The sequence below is a fragment of the Pungitius pungitius genome, chromosome 11 (assembly GCF_949316345.1).
Source record: "Pungitius pungitius chromosome 11, fPunPun2.1, whole genome shotgun sequence".
Classification (NCBI taxonomy): Eukaryota; Metazoa; Chordata; class Actinopteri; order Perciformes; family Gasterosteidae; genus Pungitius; species Pungitius pungitius.
Window position 1 is genome coordinate 17,158,296 of NC_084910.1, and position 22,499 is coordinate 17,180,794.

Genomic DNA, 22,499 nt, shown 5'->3' on the forward strand with positions numbered 1-22,499 from the left:
AGCAAATAAATGACATTAAAAAGGTTGTGTCTTTAACTCTATTCATGCAAAGCTTTTGAAGAATATAAAAAAGTGATTATAGTTATCGTATACCTTCCATTTACCTGGGAATCTAATTATAACACCTTGTATATGAATGAAAAAGTAAATGATTTGATGCTTTGGATTTTCTTGGTATCTAAAAAAGAATCAAAACAACTCATACTATACTTATACTTCTAATACTATTCATAGCATCAGTGAAACGATAACAGCAGCCAAACACAAAGCGGCGTCATTATTACCCACAAAGCATTTCATTACATCATTGACCTGGTGGTAAGAATTACATCCAATGTGGTCAAAACTGATTTGCATCTATTATTTCATCGTAAACGATACCGAAGCCTGTGCACACACACACACACACACATTTGTGTGTGAAGATCTGGCATTACCATCCGCCTGTTTTAAACGACCACCTCCTGATGCATTACCTCCCGCCGTCTGGGCAATGTTGGACGTTCTCTGCGGAGACTCCATGACCTCCCCCCCCCCACCCCCGCTTAGACATAAAAAAAACACAGGGAAATAAAAACAATACAATTGACCGATTCCCAGTGGGAACTGGGAATAAGAGCGGAAAATGGGGTGTTCACTGATGTGTCAATGATTGCTTGTGCAATGCATCTGGGTTAAGTGTGTGTGTGTGTACACGCTTGTGTGCCCTTGTGTGCGTGTGTGTCCCGGTATAAAACTCCAAGGGGAGAACAACTTTCTGTTGTCGTCTTTTTGTGGCTCCTCGTGTTGTGTGGACACAGACGAAAGCCGCGAGGAAGACTGCTTCCCTCAGCGCCTTTTCCAGCTGCTGAAATAAAAATGCAAAAAAAGTTTGCTTTACTTCACAGAGACTCTCTCAGGCGCATGTACACACACACACACACACACACACACACTCTTTGCTCGCCATTATTTCACAGGAGCAGAAATACTTCAGCGTGGCTGGGCCTCATGGCGTGCAATGCGAGGGGAGAATTTAAATATCAAGCTGTTCGAGCGAAGATCGATTCGTGTGGAGCGACTCGTTTGTAGGGAGTCAATGAGCGCGTCGCCGTGGAAACGTCCAGGCGCCCATCGCTCACCCAGGAGACCGGTTCTTAGAGGTTCCACTAGTTTAGAAACGCTTGGCAAATGGATACTGGCCGGAAATTCCCCCCCCCCCCCAAAAAAACTGGTTAAGGAAACTTTTGTGTTGATCTGCTGCTGTGATTTCGAAATTGCAAAACAGTGCACGGCGACACTTTGTGATCAGCAACAGACCGAGTGGCGAGCGACTGCACTCGTGAAACGACATGTGAAGTTGAATCCTGATTTCAAGCGTGAAGTGACACTAAAACTGTTGCCAGAACGATAACAATAGGCCCAATGATCTGCTTTTATTTAGTCCGGTTTGAGCCGCTCGGCCCCCGCGTGTATCAGTGTGGGCAGATGGCAGATCAGTGAATTTCACATGAAAGTCAGCTGATGCTGAAACCCGGAGACTGATCACAGATACAAGAGGGCAAATAGCACCGGAAGCTATTATTACAATTCATTTATCACTTATGCGAGTGCCTTTGTTGTCCCTCACTTCACCCCCGCTGCAGTGGCACAATGTCTTCTGTCCGCAGATAACAGCCACTTAGGTGTGAAATCAACACAGAGCCGCAGCATCCGTTAGCGCCGACGCACAAACGCACACAGATCGGCTCCTCTACCGCAGTTTTAAAAGCGTCGACCTCCACATTTTGCCCAATTTTTTTTTTTTTCACCCACCCCGAGTGACGGAAAAAAAACGGCCGAGCACACAAGTGAGGGAGGAAATAAGAGGGAAAGAGTCAGATTAACGCGGGGGGCGAGATTTAACGCCGTTAACGCAACTTCGCCTCGCACGGCGCCCCCCCCCTCCCCAAAAAAAGCCCTGAAATGGCTCTTACGGCCTGATATCTCTATTTCCCAAGTGTTTAAAAAAACACGAGACAGCCAGGTGGGCTCTATCTTTAACCGCTTTAATTTCACACTCTCATCTCCTCGCCCAGGCGGATGAAGCCGTTTTTTTTCGCAAGTTTGAGGCCCCCCCACCCCCTCTCCCGGTGAGCCACCTGCCATTCTGCCTCCATCCTGCGTGGTGGGCATGGTGACCTGTGGATAAGACAAGCCTACCAACAATTCATTATATATATACATGAATGTTGTCGCTAAACACATTTCAAAATGTGCGATTCATTAGTTAATTAGTTAACAGGAATGAACCGTCTCTCCAATACAGCCCTCTACGAATAATCCATCCTCTTAGACAGGCTTCAGCAGCTGTGTGACGACGTGTGATGAGTCACATGAGCTCACTGCAGGTCTCTGTCAAGCCGAGCCCTGCTGTGAGAAATGACGCCATTGGTGGTGACGTGAGGACGGTCACAACAAATTGCATTTTTACATAATGTGTTTTTCCTGACTATAAATAAAGATTTGTTTTCAAAGACTAGCAGGTATCAAAAAGTAGTCAGAATGTATGAAAGTGAACATGATATGTCCCGTAAACGACATCTTTCATCTCGGATTCTATTCCTGGATATTGGTGTATTTTTCCAATATGCTGAATTTTTAAAAACACCAATAGCAAATTGTCAGACTTTTGGTATTAATCTTTCAAAATCAAAGAGCCGACGGCCTGTTTCTGATCTCACAATCCGGCGCCGACATTCAACAATCACGCGGCGAGAAATCCATCACGGCGGCGGCGGCGGCGCGGAGACGTCTTTCTTCATCAACAGTCGCCCCCCCCCCGCCCCCCCCCGAGAGACTGAGTGCAATTGATCGGCGCGCTGCGCTGGAAGTAAAAGGAAGGACTCAAAGTGTCATTACCACTGAAGCTGCTCCCCGCCCCGAACCAGCAGACTGAACCCAAGAACTCGCTGAGTTTACTCCGGGAGCCTGTCCACCTTCATTAGAAATAAACATGTTGCTCTTATGGCTTTCAACTAATGGCTAATTCATTTTAAAATACAAAAAAATATGCAACGTTTAACGTATCCTCAGAAACAAGCTCAACATCTAGCTCAGGTCCGCTATGAAACCTCTCAGGTGGTTGTTGATGGTTAGAGAGACGAATGACCTCGCTGACCTCGCTGACCTCGCTTTACGAAACCCTTTCCCCCTGAGCCCCATGAAGGGAACCTCACGGCGCGGCTTCCCTTCATGGGGCCGCGCAGACGTTGTGACGTTGTGACAGTCTGAGCGGAGGCGATACGTGGAGGCGGGAACGCGACTATAATACCCGCGTTTGTCTGATTCTGACCTTTTAGAATCCGCTAAGGCGGATCCATTGGATTAGTCCAGTTTTGGATGCGGTTTGGCCGCGGGCTAAAGGACTGTTGAGGTAATGTGTGTCAGCTGCGAAGTGACAGACAGCTCTGTGTGTTGTGGGGGGGGGGAGGCTTTTACATTATGTGTGTGTGTGTGTCTGTGTGTGCGCTGAACACATGCTCACTGGTTGAGTCCCGATACTGTATGTGACCTTTGGAGCGTTTTGCGTGTGTGTGTGTGTGTGTGTGTGTGTGTGGGGTAGTGAGGGGGGAGGGGGAGAGGTGGGGAAGGGGGGGCGCAATCGGTACACAAACCCACGTTAAAGCTGTCACATGCAGAGCCGAAATTGGATTAGTGTCATCCGTGATAAGGCGAAGGGGCGAAAAGAGGGAGAAGGGAGAAAATTGGAAGAAAGGAAACGGCTATTTCACCCCCCCCCACCCCTCCACCTCCACCTCCCGCAATAATTTCATATCAAATTCCAGGCACTGAATGCATAACCGCGCCGCCATGCCGTTATGGAGCCCTGCTGAAGTTAATGGAATATTTATATGCAGACTGTGGAACCCAGAATATCCTTTCTTTTACGAACATTGTGCAACCCCCCCCCTCCTCCTCCTCCTCCTCCTCCCTCCTCCTCCTCTCCCGCTATCGGCTCGTTCTAGAATTGCCTTTGTTAGGATTTGACACTATTTTTACACCTCCGAGAGGACTGTGTTTCCATCTGCTGCAAGTTAGGAAAAAAAAGGGCCTGTAGAGAGACGGGTGGTGGATTCAGTCGCTGTGAGCCTCGCCACGTGGAAATCGATGCCACACAAACCCCCCCCCCCCCTCCCTGCATCACGTATACTTGTCCTTTTTGTTTTGTTTTTTCTTCTCCATAGATTCAATTAAGCCAACGGCGGGGGAGAGACACAGCGGCCCTGACATGTGACGCCGCCGCAAGCAGTCCCGGGAATCGCCCAAAACGCTGCAGCGAGCGATCGCGCCGTTTAAGCAGATTGAGAGCGGGTCGGTGTGGAGAAAGGAGAAAAGCAGCAGGTGGATTAAAGGGTGGAGGGTGGAAGGGGGGCGGTAGGGAATGAGATGGAGTTGCTGACAGTGAACAACTGAAAAAGAACCAGAGAGGGAGGAAGCGGGGAGGCGAGGGGGAGAACTGAAGAGCTATAAATACAGGAGAGAGGGAGAGAGGGGGGGCTTGGTTGCTGCATGAAGCCTCAATAAGATGCCCCAACGTCGTTAGCATTCAGCTAGCGTAGCATTATTGCCCAAACCAATCAGAGGAAGGTGTCACGGGATTGCGCAGGCGAAACACGGCACGTTCCTCTGCGGTGGGTTGAGTTCTAAGTTTCCCACTGCCGGGGGGGGGGGGGGGGGTAGGAGGTGGGGGGGGGGGGTTCACGACGGATCCTCCACAGAGGCAGACATTTTCCATTCTGCCACGTGCGTAAAGGGTTCATCCCCGCAGCTTTTCATGCAACCGCACCACCGCCAGGGATTGAACACGTTCATACGCACGGGGGGGGGGGCTTTGCTGTGAAGCTTCACCTTTGAACCGTGAGCTGTGTGCCAACATACGTATCTATATTTATGAATAAATGAGACACCGGCGGCTCACTATGTGCTGGGACCTGAATGGATCTGACCCCGATACCCCCCCCTCCTCCCGGACGGCGCCCAAGAAAACGACACCAACGGTCGCAGCCCTCTCTCTCTCTCTCTCTTTGTCTAACGTCTTTTAATGAAAAGCGTCCGGCAGCATCTGGTTGGAGTTGGGTGGTGGTGGTGGCACCATCGGCCCTCCCACACGGCGGCGGAGCTCCCAGGGCGGCCCGGTCCCAGCGCAGGCCGTTAAAAAGGCAGGCGGCAGCAGCACCTTGGACCACGGGGGGGGGGGATGAACGGGGGGAGGAGGGAGGAAATGAAGGTGAGAGGAGGGAGGAAATGAAGGGGAGGGGAGGAGGGGAGGAGAAAAACGTAGGGCGGCTCATTATCGCTCCGAGGCCTTTGGTTCACTGGTGGAGTGGATGGAGGGAAAGATTCATTCTGGCTGACAGCGTTTTCATAATTAGACGTCTACTCGACAGGTGTGAGCCTCCTCACCCTCCAGATTAGGACTTAAACATGGAGAAGAGGTGGAGGTCGTTGTCCTTAACCAAAATCTGGGGACATTTCCACAAATGAAATAAATGTGACTGTCTTGGTCTTTCTCGTCCGGTGCCTAACGAGGAGGCCTGAGTGACTCACTTCTTCTTATGTTCAAGCTCATTCGCTCCAGAGGAGACATCGGACCGGATCGGGTGTTGTTACAGTGCCCCCTTGTGTTGACAGAAGCACTAAAGCCACGAAGCAGGCATGTACTGTGTGTACACATGTATGAATAAACACACACACACACACACACACACACATGATGGAGCCCGACTTGTTGAATAAAGCTGCAGCTCTTTTTTTAATGACGTTCCAAATGCAGGAGTAGTTCCTGCAAGTCAAAAAAACAAGCAAACATAAGGACTCGAGTCAAGAAAACACAGATGTTGTCACATGTTCAGTCCTTGGAAGTGATGGAAATGTTGTTGGAAGTGTTTTTTTTTGCAAAAGGATCGACTCAGCTTTATGCAAAACCGGTCAAATGCCAATCCGACCACAGTGTGCGTCGGCCCGCTGTGCACCTGACTGTAATTATGCAAATGTGAGGTAATTAGCCTGAGAAATCTGCTAGCCCTAATGAGCTGATGTAAACGAGTTCATTTTGGGATAACCGCCTCACATCGTGCACCGGGGTTTAAATAATAATAATAATAAACGAGTGTCTTTAGTTTTTTTAAAGAACTCCCTTATGCAGTAACCGCTCGCAAACTCCACCTCCATTAAAAAAAAAAAAGCTCCACCAACGACTCCCAGTGTGTTTGACAGACAGAGTACACATCTATTTTTTTATTTTTTTCCTGCTACCTGCCACAAACACGCCTCGCCGCTGCTATTTTGGCCTCGTTCACCTGTTGACCTGACAGGCAAGTGTCCCACATGTCAGCTGCAGGTGGGGACTCTCCGCAGGGAGCGATTCTGCGGGACGCCGGCTGGTTCAGTTGGAGACCAAATTCTCACCGTGTCGCCGAGGACTGCATGTAAGTGGACTTCTCTCTTTTCATACCTTTCCGCCCCCCCCCCCCCCCCCAATTGTAGCTGGTTTTTTCTTCTATTTGTCGCGTTCTCTGCCGTGTAGCGACTGGCGCGATAATCCCAGGTTTCTTGAGCGCCTCGTGCGGCCCCGCGTCCTGCCGCAGAGGGAGCGCGGCCTCCTCCTGGGCGCCTCCTCTCGGGGGGGGGGAGGCTTCAGCGAGGAGGCTGGTGGTTTTTTAGCGGAGAGCTGACCGGCGGGGAGGGAACCCTCATGCGTCACTGAAAGACCGAGCAAAAGGGTTTTGATTTCAACGTCGCGAGGGAGACAGCGAAGCGAAGCTCTGTGCCCCCCCCCCCCCCCCCTCGAAAAGGGACAGAGATCAGCTCAACCAGCCTTTTTTCGGGTTCCCTCGTTCCCTCGTTACCTTCCCTTTGTCTCTCCTCAGCTGAGCAGTTAACCAAGGAATCAATCTGGAGGTTTCCAACCCCCTTAAGATGTACGGCCTGTACCTGGAGGCGGTAAACGATTACATCAATGAATCCTACGGGGAGGACGTGTGGAGGCTGATCGAGAACCGGGCGGAGATCCCCCACCTCAAGTTCAACCGCCATCAGATGTACAAGTGGGTACAAGTCCGTTGTTTTTTTCCCACGTTTCCCCCGTTGTTGGTGTGCTGGTTTGTTTGACTCGTGTTCCCAATTTGTGTAAAGCGAGAAAAAAAAAAAACCAACAACCTGTAAACCAAAAACCATCTCTGCTTTTGAAAGTGACAACCTGATCCTGCGGCTGGCGAAGGCGGCGGGGGAAGTCCTGGGAAAGACCCACGACGAGCTGATGTACGCCTTCGGGGTCTACATGGTCAAGAGGATTGGGAACTACGGGTATGAGCGGATCCTAAAGGTGACAGAGCGCCTCCTCTTCCTCACCTCCTCCAGATTGCATTCCTTTTTTTTTTCTTCCTAGACCGTATTGGACTATGGTGGATGGAAAAAAAGCATGTATATTTAACAATTTTACAATAATTTTAAGGTCTTGGGGCGAAACGTGCGCGACTTCATCAACGAGCTGGACAACCTGCACGAGTACTTCCGCTTCTCCTTCCCCAAAGTGCAGCCGCCGAGCTTCTGCGTGGAGGAGGAGTGCGAGACGAGCCTCACGCTGCACTACCGCAGCACCCGCAAGGGCTTCACGCAGTTCGTCAAAGGTAACCGGGGGGGGTCTCGGACCATCTCACGATGGGAAAAGGCCTCGTGGACCCGAGTGTGGTGTGTAGCACGTTAATGAATTACAGAACCAAAAGGGGGTCGAAAAGGGGTCGGCGCGCTTCTGTGATGGAACACTGTGTCGTCTCCCCCCCCCCCCCCCCTCTCCCCCCTGCAGGCCAGCTCTCTCAAGTGGGGCGGCAGTTCTACAACACGGACATTGAAGTGGAAATCCTGTCCAAAGAAGAGACGGAGAAAATGACGTATGTGGTAGGTACTCAGGAGGGGGGGGGGGGGGGTAGGGGTCGAGCGTAGAGGTTGAGCTGCCCGGGTGGCCCCCGCCACGGTGCACGAGGGGAAGTGGTTTCCACCGCCTTCCAGGGGTTCTCCTTCACACTGTGGCAGTGTTTGTTGGATGGAGATGAGGGGCCTTCATGAACTGTCATTAGATTCGCTTCATAGAGGAAAATCTAAATAGCGACAGTTAAGACTTTAGTTCAGATGCTAATAAAGATAAAGATAAACTTAAAACTCCATTTAAAGGATGACTTAGTTGACAAAATATCCTTTTATTTTATTTTGTTGCCAATCAGAGCGTATGGAGGTCTGATTGAAGCTTTAGGAACTAATTCTGACAAGAGAGGCTTAATGTAGACAAACATTTTATTTCAGCACAATATGACAAGTGCATTCAAAGACTTGTTCAGCACTTCTGGGCAAAAAGCATTTTCCAGAGAGAAGACCAGAACCCATTTTGCTGGGATAAGAACTCCCAGAGGTCCACACGAGCTAAGAGTTCAAAAACAAAAAGTTATATTTTAAAATAATTTCCTGAACTCCACGCTGCTTCTCCAGGTTTACAAGATGAACTTTGACAACGCCGCCTTCAAACACCGCATGCCGCAGCAGAGGACGGCGCCGGGCTACGAGAAGCTGCCCATGAAGCGAGGCATCTTTTTTGTCATGTTCCCCTTCAGCGTCATCTTCCGCCGCGACATGACCATGTACCGCATCGGCGACGGCCTCAAAGAGGTCTTCTCTGACCTCCAGGGCAAGAAGGTCGACGAGGAGTTCACCCTGATCAGACCCATGCTGGAGTTCAGCTGGGAGAACGTGAGTCCAGTCCTTGAATACTAAAAAAGCGGAAAAGGTTGGGGTTTTTTTCTTCTTCAATCTGTGCCTCCTTCTCCTCATCAGATCTACACCCATTTGAACAACGTGTTTGAGCTGTTGTCCAAAGCGGTGGTGGAGAGCAAGCAGAAAGTCAACATCTCGACGTCCCAGGAGGAGAACGAGAAGGCGAGGGAAGAAGAAAGAGGTGCCGGCCTTTCCATTTCAATCAGTTCAGATGCATTATGTATTAAACAAAAGAAAAGGGTCGCATTACAAATAGATGGGATCACGGAACGTCAATCAAGTCGCTGCCTCGTTTTTCTCATTTCGAGGTCATCGAAAGAGACGTTTAAAATATTTATACCATATTCATGTGGAAGGAAGACAGACCTCTTTTGTCCACGTAGTGAAGTTGAAAGTGCCGCGAGCTCAAAGCACACATATTAAATATACTGTAACAAAACATTGACTCACCAAACCCGTAGCCTGCGGAAACGGGAAGATTCGCAGATGGTGTTGTAATTTCAAGAGGAAAAGACAATACAATCATAATAAAAAGACAAAACCCACGGCATCACCAGCAGGAACCGAATCTGCAACGCAATTCTCCTGTTGAACATTTGGCTGTTTTTTAACCACATTCCTGGCCTCCTTTAACTCACAACCTGATCCATTGAATCTGCCTCCCCCCCCGCCTCCTCCCCTGTCAGAGCCCAAGGAGGCGGAGGAGATGAAGAGCACGGACCAGGAGTACAGCAGCGCTCTCACCCAGTACAACAGCTCCGCCAACTCGGGCGGGGAGGACATCGAGCTGCTGGCGTTCCAGACCATCACCGGTCAGAGGCCTTTGTTCCACTTCTTCCTCATCTTCTCGCACGCATTCCATCGCCCACACGCGCCTTCCCCTCCCTTCCCTCACCCCTCATTGTCCCCCCCCACCCCCCGCACCCTCCCACCTCAGGTAAGTGCAGTGAGACCATCTTTGAGGACATGCGAGAGCCTCCGAAGAAGCCCCTCCACCTGAAGGGCCAGATGAAGTACGTCCCCCAGTGGGACTCCCTCATCTTCCTCGGGACGCCCATGTAAGACGTCTCCGCAGGGGGGCCACTGTTCAAGTTGATTTGTTACCGGAGTAAAAAATCGCCTTACAGTTTCCTGCTCTAATAATGAGCTCTTATCACTAACTCGGCACTCCATCCTGCTGCCGGGTGTCGGGGGGGGCGCACCCCGACCAAGATGCAAGTGCTGGGTTATAATTTGTGCAGTAAAACATACATTAATTAGAATGAAGCAGAATGTGAGAGCAGAAGTAGTTAAAGCTGCTAAAGGGCTAATTAAAGGAAATTCTAATTCTATATAAAATTTACATGCATTTAGTTGCTATTCTTCTGAATATTTCAGAACTTACGCAGTAGTATTCGGAATATATTATAACCATATTTTCCCATTAAATTATAATTATTTCATCGTGTTGCGTTGCCACCCTTTTTAGGTCAAAATTACATTTTGGAAGCAGGATTTATTCATTTTAACTAAGTGGAATAACTTATTTCAAGGACAGTTCATTTAGCGTCCTCTCTTTCTCCTCACTCTTAAAGTATAGAGACAGTGGAGGACATGATAAAGATGGGCGTGTACGTGAACGACCTGAACCTGCACGACTCCAGCAGGGAGCTGATTTTGGCCGGGACGCAACAGTCGGCCGAGCTGCAGCTGGCCCTCGACCAGGTGACGGAGACACCGCTGATCCGCTTTGTCTGGCAGGCAGAGAGCATCCGGGCTAACAAAGCCGGCCTCAGGCGGGGGGGGGGACCTCAAATGTGTACAAAAGTCGCCTCATAAAAATGTTCTGAAAAGCTTGTGTGATTGAAAGCACTGAAACAGCCAGGTGAGCCCAGGTGAAAACTCTGCTCCTGCATTGATTCAACCCGTTAAAGCCAAATCGGTCAAGGCATTGAAATATGGATTAAGAGGATTTTTGTATGGCTTTAATAGAGGTGAGACTGTAACCGGGGAACCCTTTGGTCCCTTTTTTACGATCCTCTAGGAGCAACAAAAGTACGCTCAGCTGCAGGAAATCATCAAGAAGCTGGACGAGGAGAAGAAGAGAGGAGACTCCCTGCTGTACGCCATGATCCCCAAAGCCGTGGCCGACCGCCTCCGGAAGGGGATCACTGCCCTGGAGACCTGCCAGGTACGACCCGTCAGTCATGGCGGTGCTACATGTGCACGATGTAACCCGCAAGACCTGACCATAGCTCAGAAGCGCTCGGCTTGCGTGTGGGCATGCGTGCGTAGGCTGGGTGGTGGTGGCCCGCGACAGCGTGCTTCTGCCCCGGTGACGGCGTCTTCTTCCTCCTCCGTGTCCCAGGTCTTCCCGGATGTGACGATCCTGTTCAGCGACGTGGTCAAGTTCAACGAGATCTGCATCCACATCACGCCCATGCAGGTGGTGGACATGCTCAACGAGATCTACATCGTCTTCGACACGCTCAGCGAGAAGCACAACGTCTACAAGGTCGGTCTGCAAGGGGAAGCAGTCTGCACGTGGAAATGAGCAAACTTCACAAAAACCTTTTATTTACTCAAAGTGAAATATAAAAAGACCTGTGAAATAGATTCAGAGATGAAGTTGAGTTCAGCTTCTCCTCCACAGTAATGCTCCTCCGTTCCATCCAGGTGGAGACGATCCGGGACGCCTACATGGTGGTGGCCGGCGTGCCCAACAAGACCACCTTTCACGCGCACCACATCTGCGACATGGCCCTGGACATGCTGAGCTCCATCGACCACCTCAAAGACCCCTCCACCGGGGACAACATCCAGATCAGAGTCGGTGAGCAGTGAGAGGCTCTCCATTTTATTCCCCTCAACAAACAGGCCTCATTTCCAAAGGGCCACAAGGGGCCGCTGTTCTTTGTCCAGCTCCAACCACTGAAAAACAAGAACTCTATCCATCACCTTACATTTGAACCAAAGCGACTTACAATCACATCTAGACCCTGAGGGGTGTAAAGATGTATTCAACTCATTTTGCATTAAATCGTCAGCTTGTTGGAATTGGAAATTGCAAAGATCTATGACAAAAACTAATCATCTTATGCTCTGCAACTGGATTTTGTAGTGCCGGGGCATATCCCAGCATGCATTGGTGTCTTTCTCTGTTAGGCCACTGATCCTGATACCGTTCTGCATACGGGAGAGAGGATGTCCTGCAGGCTGCAGTCTCTCTTGTCGTCATTGGTTGCTTATTAAGAGAACTTTGGAATGTAGAGGCCTACATAAATGTTGGGATAAATAATTACTTTGAAAGTAAACCAGGACTTGCCTGTAAGACGTTTCACGATGTCTGCAGCAAAACGAGCATTTTGTGAACAAATCGGCTGCAGGTTTGTTTTCATGAGCTCTTCCACCCCCCCCCAAGGTGTCCACTCGGGTATGGTGGTCGCCGGCGTGGTGGGTCTGAAGATGCCTCGCTACTGCATGTTTGGCGACACCGTGAATACAGCCTCGAGGATGGAGAGCAACGGAGTGGTGAATATCACATTTCATACGCCGCCACCTGGCAAAGTGTGGCAAAATACCCCCGCGGCGGCTCAATGATTGACAGCAGCAACAATCCGCCTCCGTCCCATTTTAGAGTCGATTAGTATTGAAAAAACATTTTCTGTTTAATGAAGTCATTGCGCACGCTGCGTTTTAGTTAATGCAACTGGCAAATCGCCTCATTTGCTTTCCATTACTTACAGTAATGTGATGTCATGTTTTGATGGAAATCTGTTCTCACCATCAAAAGAAAATAAATTAAAAAGGGAGGCTGAATAACACTTCAGTGCACATGGAAAGGAAGAAAACTCCCCCGAATTAACGCTCTTTCGAATCCAAACCTTTCCGCTGCGCATGTGTGTGTGTGTGTGTGTGTGTGTGTGTGTGTGTGTGTGAGCAGGGCATGCAGATACACATCAGTCAGACCAGCAAAGACCACCTGGAACACGAGCCCTACATCATCGAGGAGAGGGGCAAGATCTTTGTCAAGGTGAGTCCACGATGCAGACGACGGATCACAACAACCGCCTTGCGGCTGTGAGATTTGAAACGCGTTGTTCCAAAGATGAGGTCGCAGAACCAAAATGACACACCTGGTGCGTTACGGAAACAGGGTAAAGGGTACATGAAGACCTACTGGTTGAAAGGGAAGAGGGACCTGTCGTTCAAGACCCCGGCGGAGATGCGCTACAGCAGCGAGCAGAAGGACTCGGAGGAGAAGAGCTCTAATGGGTGAGTGGACAGAAGGTCGATGATGTCACGCCGAAGATTCCTCTAAATAACCCTTTAGAAACGTTTGGTTTCCTCATACTTGTGCTGTCCTTTGTCACTGAAAAAAATAAATGTGTAACCCTCCCCAGCTCCATGAGCACCAACGCCAAGCGCATGAGCTCCAACCTCAACATCGGCGGCAGCGAGGAGCACGCCGAGGGGAAGCAGAGCCCCAGCGACCTCCCGCCGGACGCTTTGCCCCCGGCGGGAGACGCCGCCGAGCCCCCCGGCGGGTCGGCCGAGGCCGGGGGGGAGAGGGCCAAAAGGACCAAGAACAACAAGGGGGCCAAGCTGGAGGTGCCCCAGGGGGACGCTCCGCCGGCGGTGTCGGCGGCGTCCTCGTCGCCCGCCGGCGGGCCGGAGAACGCGGCGCCTCACCTCGCCATCAAGAGGAACAGCTTCATGCAGCAGTGCGCCAAGCTGCCCGCCAACCTGCCCATGCGCAGCGGCTCCTGCTGCGTCCTGTGAGCGGGGTCACGGGTTGAGAGACCACGAGGCGACGGGGGGGGATGTCACGCTGAGAATATCATTTCAGTGTGAATCAGGGGGAAAAAATGGAAAATAAAAAATAACGTCTACGTTCGAAATCGTTCACTCTGATTTTTTGAATGCTACGCCGTGCCGGTTCGTTGGTTTAAAATAAAGAGTTAAACAGGAAGTTAAGACGATGGTAAACACTTTTAAATACATTTCAAACATTTCCCGCTAGTCCCCTTTTGTTATGGTCAAGTCAACATTTAAGGCTTCTCCAAGACGACCGGCACGTCGCTCCTTCGTTTCATCGGCGTCATGCATCGAAGGATTTTGACCTGTGATGAAATGTGGAAACATTTGGGTTTTTTTTTTTTTTCTTTTCTTAAGAATTTACAAGTTTCACAACAGGTTGCACAACACGCCTCCCGTATGCCAACTGTGAGGTGCTATTTCCTCTACAAGAAAACGCACATTCAGGGAGGAAACTGGAGAATTTGAAGACTGTGCCACAGGTGATCGCGGCCACAACGAAGACTTTGCGCGAAGAATTTGCTGTGCGGTTCCGTAAAGGCACTCGCCAAGTCACTGCTTCACCAGTTATGTCAAAAAAATGCAAGAAAAGTCAAAGTGAGCCATTTGGGGAGCGGCCTTACGCTCCGGAGCCTTCGAGGTGTTGACACTCGTGCTGATCTGCAGGTTAAAGGGGTTGGTAGTTTTAACCAGCGCGCTGACCTGCCAAACTTAAAGCACCTGTTTCTGTTTCTTTTCGCAAGCGGAGGAAAATATCCCCCCGCCGGCCAGTGGAGAAAATGAACGTTTCTAAACCACTCGGTATCACGCTGATAAGCCGAGATTGCCACCTGCTCGTCTCTGGTCCCGCTGAAGTGGCGTGCTTCACGATGTGCATTTACAAAATTATGCAGTAGACTTGGGCCTCAAAAAAAGGGAGTGAAGTTGCAATTAAATAAATCAGGGACTGGGGAACAGTGAGTGATTCACTTTCCGGCTTCTAAAAAAAAAAATCCAGATGGTAGGATCTTGTACAGTATCTGATGGTATCATGGAGGGAGCCCCTGTCAGCTGCAGACTCATCAAATGATGTCTTCCTCCGAGCAGCATCGGTTCATCTCAATCTAGTGACGCTGCCGGTGGAAAGCCCCTGAGCTCACTAAATCCTCCGTCCCATTCAGGTACCACATCTTCAGGCGTAATGTCCGGCCCTCGGTGCTTAGCAGGTCAGTTATTCCTGTCTTAGTCATCTGGTGATAACAGGCTGCCATTATGTGAGTGACTCTGTGTGTGTGTGTGTGTGTGTGTGTGTGTGTGTGCGCGCAAGGTTGGAAGCAGAAAGGTCCACGCAATCTTTTAATGAAAGATAAGTGATATAATTGAAATTCCTCCTATTATCTCATAACCAAAAGAGGCCAGTCTGTAAGCCGTGTACAGTACGCAGGTGGTGACAGGTAAGAGGTGATTTTGGGTGAGGTGCGCACCTTTTGCACACCAACACGCACAAACACACACACACACACACACGCGCGCGCGCGCTCAGCCGAGTACTCCCTGCCGATGTTTCCTCGTGAGATGTCATTACACGATAAAGAGGAAGCCATCAGGAAACCGCTTAAGCACTACTTCCTGTCTGTTGCCACGACAACAGACCTCATTCTGCAGTTGCGAAGTTGAGCAAAACTTCACCCGAGTTAATTTCTTGTCAGGAGGGGCCCGAAAGCCCGAAAAAATGGAGGCAGGTGTGTGTGTGGCTCAAGGCACGCCGGCACGCCGGTGGGTGGGTGTTGCGTCCGGACGCTCCTTCGGTCCAGCTGGGTCTCAGTGTGACCTTTGCCCCCCGCCCGGACATCTGACAGCAACTAACGCTTGCGAACGGTTTCATTGGACGGGTCTTTTTTTTTTTCCCCAGCACAGCTGGCTGCAATTCAGATAAACTCACAGATTAAACGCCATGAGCTTGAGAATCAGGGGACGCTTCCTGTTTCTCTAAACGGATGGCTTGAGACGGTGTCGGCTGCCGCTGTGAACAACACCAGTGTGGATATCGGTTTCCCTTCGTCACGTGCTGTGCTCCCCTCAAACTGGATTTTCACTCCTGTCAATAAGACTTTAAAAGTGTCTGATGAGGTTTAATCAGCTGAGCAAAGCTCAATTCAGGCCGCTTGGTTTTATTAGACTGCGAGTACAACGGAACGCCCCCATCAAGGAGGGAATTACTTTATGAACTGCTTTTTTTCACGTATAAAATAAGGGACAAAGGGCACTCGCAGGCATCATAATGGCGTCAATGTTTAGCGGCTGTATCTTTGTGTGCAGGTAATTCAGGTTGAAGTGTATCTGTGATTTGACACCGAACAGCGTTGTTACACACACCATAAAACCCGGGCAAAGTGTGAGCACGCAAACGGCCGACAGCAATTCTTTTTTCCAGGAGGAAATAAAGCTCATTGGAAGAGTCCCGCATCTACTGCCATCATTCCCCTGTTGTGTGATGCCGTGGCTTTGAATATGTGTTGAGATAATGCATGTTATGCCTGCGTCTCGTAATGTAAGAATGATCGGCCTATTCGTGCTCCGATGCAAACGGGTCTCCGTGCTGTGTGTGGAGAGGAGTCGAGCCTCCAGTTGCACTTACAAGCGCGGTGTGCATGGCTCTTGACCTCTTAACCTTAACCCAGAGCAAACGAGTCGAAACCGTACAACCCACAGTCACCGAGACATTATGATTATGATTGTCACATGACCCGTGGTGTTTGGCGGAGTTACAGTAAGACATTTTTACGTAAATAATTTGGCAGATTAAGATCACAGACGACCTCAGAAATGATTACAAAAGCATAATTCACATAGAAAATGGGCCGAGCTGCATGAAAGTACAGTGAGTTTCAGTGCAGCCAGCAGCACGGGAGTGTGTGTGTGTGTGTGTGTGTGTGCGTGCGTGCGTGCGTATGTGTCAGACTGAGACACACACCCGGGCCACTCATTGTTTTCATTCTACCCTGAATAGGTGACACGTGCGCACACGGGGAGGGACGCTCGGGCCGCGCTGACAGGAGCTGCATTCCAGAGCAGGTGAACACACACACAGACACACACACACACACACACACACACACGCAAAGAAAAGAGGGGCTGAGCCGCTCCCCTTTTGGACCGGCCGCATCCCCGGATTATTGCCAAATTCTTTCTGGGGGTTTTCACTTGTCAGAACAAGCAGAGGCACAACATCAGCAGCACTGAGGAGAGACGGGGTAGAGTCAGAGAGAGAGAGAGAGAGAGAGAGCACAGCTGTTCTGCAGGCCTGGAGTTTCAGAGGGAAACTCAAGAGAGAGAGAGAGAGAGAGAGAGAGAGACAGTAAGGGGTGTGTCATTGCCATTTAGTTCCTCAAGGAAGTACAACTCAACATTATCTTAAGACAGGGTGGCGGCACCGACAGAAGCGCTGCAGGAGGGCTGCTTTTTTTTTGGAATCCGCTCGAGGTGAAGATGAAGCGATCGCATTAAACCCGACGGGCCTTTTGTGTCGACCTGAGACCCTGAGAGAGAGGAGGGAGGGAGGGGGGACGCAGCAGCACAGGTAAGAGGACTTGTACCGTGTTCATGTGTCACTAAAGAAGAGATGAATGACCTTGTGCGCCCAGAGGAGTGTTTGAGTTCCTCTTTCTTCTTCTTTTTTTTTTTTTTTTTTTTTTATTGGTTTCTCTGTGGACACATTAATGCCACTCAGGTGACGATTGGAACTAACTGTGTGACTTCTCTTCACTTCCCCAGAAGTGAACTTTGATTTAATGTAATCACAGAAAGGGATGGGGGGGGGGGGGGGTTCTATTTGCGGGCCTCGCCCCCCCCACCGTGTTTGAGACGACTTTTTGTCGGTTTCGCTTCCCGTTCGAGCAACGGCTCCCCGTGAGGGTTGTGCAACGTAAGAGAATGACTGCAATACGTGGGGGGGGGGGGGGGATTTTGTTGGAGGATTTCAAAATGCTTTCTCATCTACCATTAAAAAGCTCGGGAAACAAAGATATTTGACAAATGCATGAGGTCAAACTTTTGCAAACTATTGATGACGCTAACCCAACGCTTAGTGAGAGATTTGCAATGTGAGATTAACGTGAAGGAGCACAGGAGTTAAAGATAGAAACTAGTTCAAAAGGCAGACAGGAAGTGACATCTCACCCCCCTGTAGCCTCGCTCTTATTACCTAATCATCTTTGGTTCATCATCAAACGTTTCTACCAGTTAAACGGTGAACTTTCAACACAACGGCCTGCTTGTTTTCATCCCAGTTGAATGGCTTTTTGTTTTTCCTCTTCTTTCTGGAACAACCTCATTGTTCAATGTGATCAAAGGCTGAAAGAAACCTCCACCCCCCCCCCCCTTTCCTGCTCATCCCCAGGTGATGAAAGTCACTGAGGATGTCTGTCTGTCGAGCTCGTGCCAACCAGGTTCCGTAATGCGCTCTGATAACAGCGCAAAAGGGAAAAGGGAGCATCAAGAATCCCCCTCTGAGTGAGATGGTTTATCCACACACACACACACACACACACAAAAACACATTGATGCAAAAAAACAACCGGAAACCACTTTTAACTCTAAAAGCTCACGTCCACACGCACAAGTTCACACATGTCCGCTGAGGCTCGATGCCGGAGTCTTCCCGAGGAATGCTAAATATTTACCTCCCCTGGCACCAACCAACCAACCACCACTTTCCGCCTCTCTGACTGTCCATTAACCCGGAGTCATGGCCTCCTCCTCCTCCTCCTCCACCTCCTCCACACACCCCCCCCCCCCCCCGCCTCGCCGCCTGGCGATTTAAGGTCAGTTCCCGCCTCTGCTGTTAATCGCTTTGCCCCTCTGGCGGGCCGTCGGATCTCACTCACTCGTCCACTCCAACGGGCATCAGTTGGGTGAGGCGACAAACGCTCGAAAACGGGAAATGGGTGTCGCTCTCTGGTGTTCGCCCACGACCAAGCGATGGATGCTTGAAAGCCCTCTTCAATCCACCTGCATCTGAAGCGTCCTCGGGTCTGTGACCGACTGAGCGACACCCATTACGCGGGAAAAGGGTGTTTTTTTCTTTTCTTTCGTCGCTTCACGTGCAGCGTGGAAGGTTTCAAGGCTCTCGCCGAACGGCCTCAAATCTCCTGGTGGGTCTGCATCAAAAACAACAACAGACAAAAAAAACAAGCAGCCGGCGGGTCTCCAGTCGAGGAGCCACATCTCACCGAGGCCCTGGCGTCTCTTTTTCAGGCTAAAAGAAAAGGAGGGGGGGGGGGGTGGATCGAAGCACGAGTCTGAAGCGGCTATCACGCTGCTTCACTTCCATCGTCGCTGCTGAGGGACATGAATCTAATGAACGTTCTTTAACTCCCCCCCCCCACCCCCCACGGCTCGTGTAACAAAGCAAGCCGTTGACAAAACGTGACACTCGGGATTAATGGCTGAGTGTGGAAATGGAACCTGGAGAGAGTTTCCATTAAAAAGAAGAAGAAGTGAATGTTTGCTTGTTATGGATGTTTCCGGCGGGAATCGGGCTGCACATCGGGGACGGGGAGGAACTCTGCATATTTACATGATAAGATCGTTAGTTTGAGCAGATCACTTTTCGGTCGAGTCATTTGCTCACATCTCCAACTGTGAGTCATCAACAGTATTAACAAGGATGGAAAGAACGCATTAACGCAGCCGCTAGCTAGTGGACAAAAGGCTGGTAATAATGCACAGGCTGTCTCTATCACAGAGTAACAGCTTTTGTTTCTTTTAGCATGAAGGCAGTAATAAAGCAGTTGGTCCCAAACCCCAGAAATTAGTGGAGCATTTCCACCTTGAGTTCAGTTTCCAAAAATTCCCAGTGTTTTTTCTGGGATTCGAGGGAACCAGCGCGATGCTGACCTCGGCGTTCGGCGATCTCTGCACCTCCGCCACTGATGCAATCTGGGAGACGCAGGCACGGACCTGCCTCAGCTATGCAGCCTCGCTGCTCCTCTCACTGTACTTGTCCACACAGGCCAGAAGTGGCATTTAGTGCACTGAAAGTTACAGCTAAAAAAAGTGGGGCTTGTTTGAGCTCTGAGGGTCCGTAAAAATGGGAATGTGCGACCAAATGCCACAGGAAGTGGAAGAGGACGCACGGACGTCTTAGTGGAACTGAGGCCAGCCAGAGATACTGTACGTCTTGGAGGATCTCTTTGCTCAGTCAATAATTGAAACGAGACATTGTCCTCTGGCTTTGTGGCACCGGAGACAAAACATTTTCTAAGTGCTGTACAAGGAATCATTTTGCTTCTTGTGTTACTCTGATCCTTTCAGTCTCCATTTTCCTCCGTGATTCTCTTGACTAAATCAAACGTAAAATGCAGTTTTTCCTTAGTGAATGATCTTCCGGAGAGAGAGGGGGGGGGCTTAAACCCAATTAAAAAGGAATTCATTGGAAATGTGTTGACAGTTGAAGATAAACAGTGGATTTCGTAGTTGTGTCATTGCCTGCAGCACGCATGCTGATGACCTCCCACGGGGGCAGGGAGAGGGGGTGTGGGGGGGGCGCTTGCTAGGTGTGGTTAAGTCTCTGTGGAGAAATTAAAGTCCACTGTGGAGTCTCTCGCGTGGTGCTTTTCCCTCTCGGCAGCGACAACAAGTTGCAAAAACAAAACACAAACTGGAACTAACATGAAAGCAGCGTTTGGTTTCTATTTTAAATATGACACAATGACCCGTAGTTTTACAGCGTTAGTAAGTCACTAAACCAACACTTATTTCCGGAAATAAAAAAATATAATATTAAATATAAAAATATCCGCGCTGCCTGCCAGTGAAAGAGCGGCAACCAGCTTCCGTTAAATCCGCACCTGTGTGTACCCGGATTCGTTTTCCCCCATTTTAAGTGCAGTCGTCTAAAGCCCTCACTCTGCCAATGTATTATCTTTAGTCAAATACGGTTTTGTCCCCCCCCCGTGTTCTCCACAGTTCAGGCAACCATGGACGCCTTCAGCTCCAAGGACATGGCCTTGAGGGCGCAGAAGAAGATCCTCAGCTCCATGGCCACCAAAAGCTCCGTCCAGATGTTCATCGACGACACCACCAGCGAGATCCTGGACGAACTGTACCGCGTCTCCAAGGAGTACTCGGGCAACAAGCCGGAGGCCCAGAAGGTGATCAAAGACCTGATCAAGATCGCCGTGAAGATCGGCCTGCTGTTCAGGAACAACCGTTTCAGCACGGCGGAGCTGGGGGTGGCCACGGATTTCAAGAAGAAGCTGCACCAGGGGGCCATGACGGCCATCAGCTTCTACGAGGTACGTCTCTTGAGTTGCACTTTTCTACGACACCGATATCGTTTTCCTAAATTCCTAAAGGCCGATGGATAAAGTCTCTTCATTCAGTGTTCAAGGGTCAACGCGCACGCGGCTCACAATTGTTGTGTAGAGTTATTTAAGTGCGACTAAGCACAAAATGACTTAATGCCATGTTATTTTGCTTTATGGCCGTATTGTAGACATTGTGAAATCACTAAAGTGAGGCTTCGAAACGGCCCGTCCACAAACCAAGGGGTGACGCCACAATGACTAAGTCCACTCCTTGATTACGGTTTTGTAACTGGAGCTCCTTCAAGGCCCAACGGTTAGCTAGTTAGCTAGTTAGCGTGACCGGCCTCAAACTGTAAGTTACTTTTAAAGTAACGAACCCCCGTTATTGCTCATTTCCCCCGGGTTTTGAAACGTCGCCAAAGAGAAGGGGGGCCACCAAGTAGGACACAAAAAGGATGGTTTTAATGATTTGATCATTGTAACGCTCTAACATTTGTGTGCTCCCCCCCCCCTTTGCCTGTTGCAGGTGGACTTTACATTTGACAAAGCCGTGATGGAGGAGCTGCTCACCAGCTGCAGGGATCTGCTGCTGAAGCTGGTCCACACACACCTCACCCCCAAGTCCCACGGCCGCATCAACCACGTCTTCAACCATTACTCGGACCCGGAGCTCCTGACCAAGCTGTACGAACCCGGCGGCGCCTTCAGACCCAACCTCACCAAGATCTGCAAAGGACTCAACAAACTCGTGGAGGACGGGACAATATGACCGTTGAACTCTTTTTGTAAAGTCACACGGACGCCGGGAGGTCAACGGGGGGGGGGGGAAACGCAGCCGAGACCATTTGAGTCTTTGTTCTGCTGAGGACTTGCGACGCAAGACGAGAGATTTAAGAACCCAACCGCTGCCACGTTGTTCTTAAAGAACATGTGGGATACAAATACAGCTGATTGACTTTTTTTTTAATAGGAGATAAAACGTGTATAGTTGTAATGAATACCTGTCCTTTCAGACAAGGAACTAAACTTGAAGATAAACCGGTTCACTATGTATCAGTCGTTAGTAAAAGGTAAAGTCATCTAATGTAAATTCTTGAGACCCTGAAATGTTTCGTTGTAAACTACTGATGTTGTGCATCCAGATGAGGAGGAGTAGGAGGAGGAGGAGTTCAAACAGCTGGGAAGATTGCATAAAGAGAAGAGGAGGGGAACAATGCCACTGTAAAGCAGCACTGCCTTCTGGTGGTGAAGACGATGCCCGACACACTGGACGCGTGCACCGGGGCGGCCGATAATAAAGCAAATGACCCACAGAGCGGACGATGACGCACCAACACTGCTTCAAAAGCGTGAACACAAACACTCGACTCTTGAAATAGTGTTGACTGAACAAGCTTGTACGTTGATCTTATGATTTGTGTTATTCCCGGAGGTTCGGATTTCAGACAATTGCCGAGATTGAGATCAGTGTTCTTTGGTTTTACATCAAACTAAACAATAAAAATCAACGCAGAAAAAAGGAAAAATGAATCTCAGTTAATTTATTACATGTTACATTTTAAAACTAACTAAATCAGTTGCCAAAGGATCAAAAGGTGGTCACCGCACTGGCAGACAATTTACCCCCGT

The 22,499-nt window shown here is 49.8% G+C and overlaps 2 protein-coding genes across 4 annotated transcripts; both read left to right on the forward strand.

Moving 5' to 3' along the window:
- Positions 1-6,322: 6,322 nt before the first annotated feature.
- Positions 6,323-13,664, forward strand: LOC119198150 (soluble guanylate cyclase 88E-like). Its single transcript, XM_037455051.2, has 17 exons — positions 6,323-6,449; positions 6,891-7,067; positions 7,213-7,345; positions 7,475-7,649; positions 7,826-7,917; positions 8,503-8,760; positions 8,845-8,965; positions 9,471-9,596; positions 9,722-9,842; positions 10,359-10,488; positions 10,808-10,954; positions 11,132-11,278; positions 11,440-11,596; positions 12,185-12,294; positions 12,707-12,796; positions 12,920-13,038; positions 13,167-13,664. Exons 2-17 carry the CDS (start codon positions 6,940-6,942, stop codon positions 13,543-13,545), a joined length of 2,433 nt encoding a protein of 810 aa, XP_037310948.2. The 5' UTR covers positions 6,323-6,449; positions 6,891-6,939; the 3' UTR covers positions 13,546-13,664.
- Positions 13,665-16,562: 2,898 nt separating this feature from the next.
- tnfaip8l2b (tumor necrosis factor, alpha-induced protein 8-like 2b) lies at positions 16,563-22,465 on the forward strand. 3 transcript variants are annotated; one of them, XM_037453666.2, is made up of 3 exons: positions 16,563-16,635; positions 20,530-20,858; positions 21,397-22,465. In XM_037453666.2, exons 2-3 carry the CDS (start codon positions 20,541-20,543, stop codon positions 21,637-21,639), a joined length of 561 nt encoding a protein of 186 aa, XP_037309563.1. In that variant the 5' UTR covers positions 16,563-16,635; positions 20,530-20,540; the 3' UTR covers positions 21,640-22,465. The 3 variants fall into 3 exon arrangements, with proteins under 3 accessions (XP_037309563.1, XP_037309562.1, XP_037309564.1); XM_037453665.2 differs by lacking the exon at positions 16,563-16,635 and adding an exon at positions 16,719-17,140; XM_037453667.2 differs by lacking the exon at positions 16,563-16,635 and adding an exon at positions 17,572-18,072.
- Positions 22,466-22,499: the final 34 nt, after the last annotated feature.

What these genes read in the sequence shown, in the direction of transcription:
- tnfaip8l2b (XM_037453666.2), top strand. Translation starts at nt 20,541, where the DNA reads ATGGACGCCTTCAGCTCCAAGGACATGGCCTTGAGGGCGCAGAAGAAG. An exon ending in CGGCCATCAGCTTCTACGAG is followed by an intron (nt 20,859 to 21,396) that starts GTACGTCTCTTG and finishes TGCCTGTTGCAG; the next exon opens with GTGGACTTTACATTTGACAA.
- LOC119198150 (XM_037455051.2), top strand. Translation starts at nt 6,940, where the DNA reads ATGTACGGCCTGTACCTGGAGGCGGTAAACGATTACATCAATGAATCC. An exon ending in CGGAGAAAATGACGTATGTG is followed by an intron (nt 7,918 to 8,502) that starts GTAGGTACTCAG and finishes CTGCTTCTCCAG; the next exon opens with GTTTACAAGATGAACTTTGA. An exon ending in GAGGAGAAGAGCTCTAATGG is followed by an intron (nt 13,039 to 13,166) that starts GTGAGTGGACAG and finishes AACCCTCCCCAG; the next exon opens with CTCCATGAGCACCAACGCCA.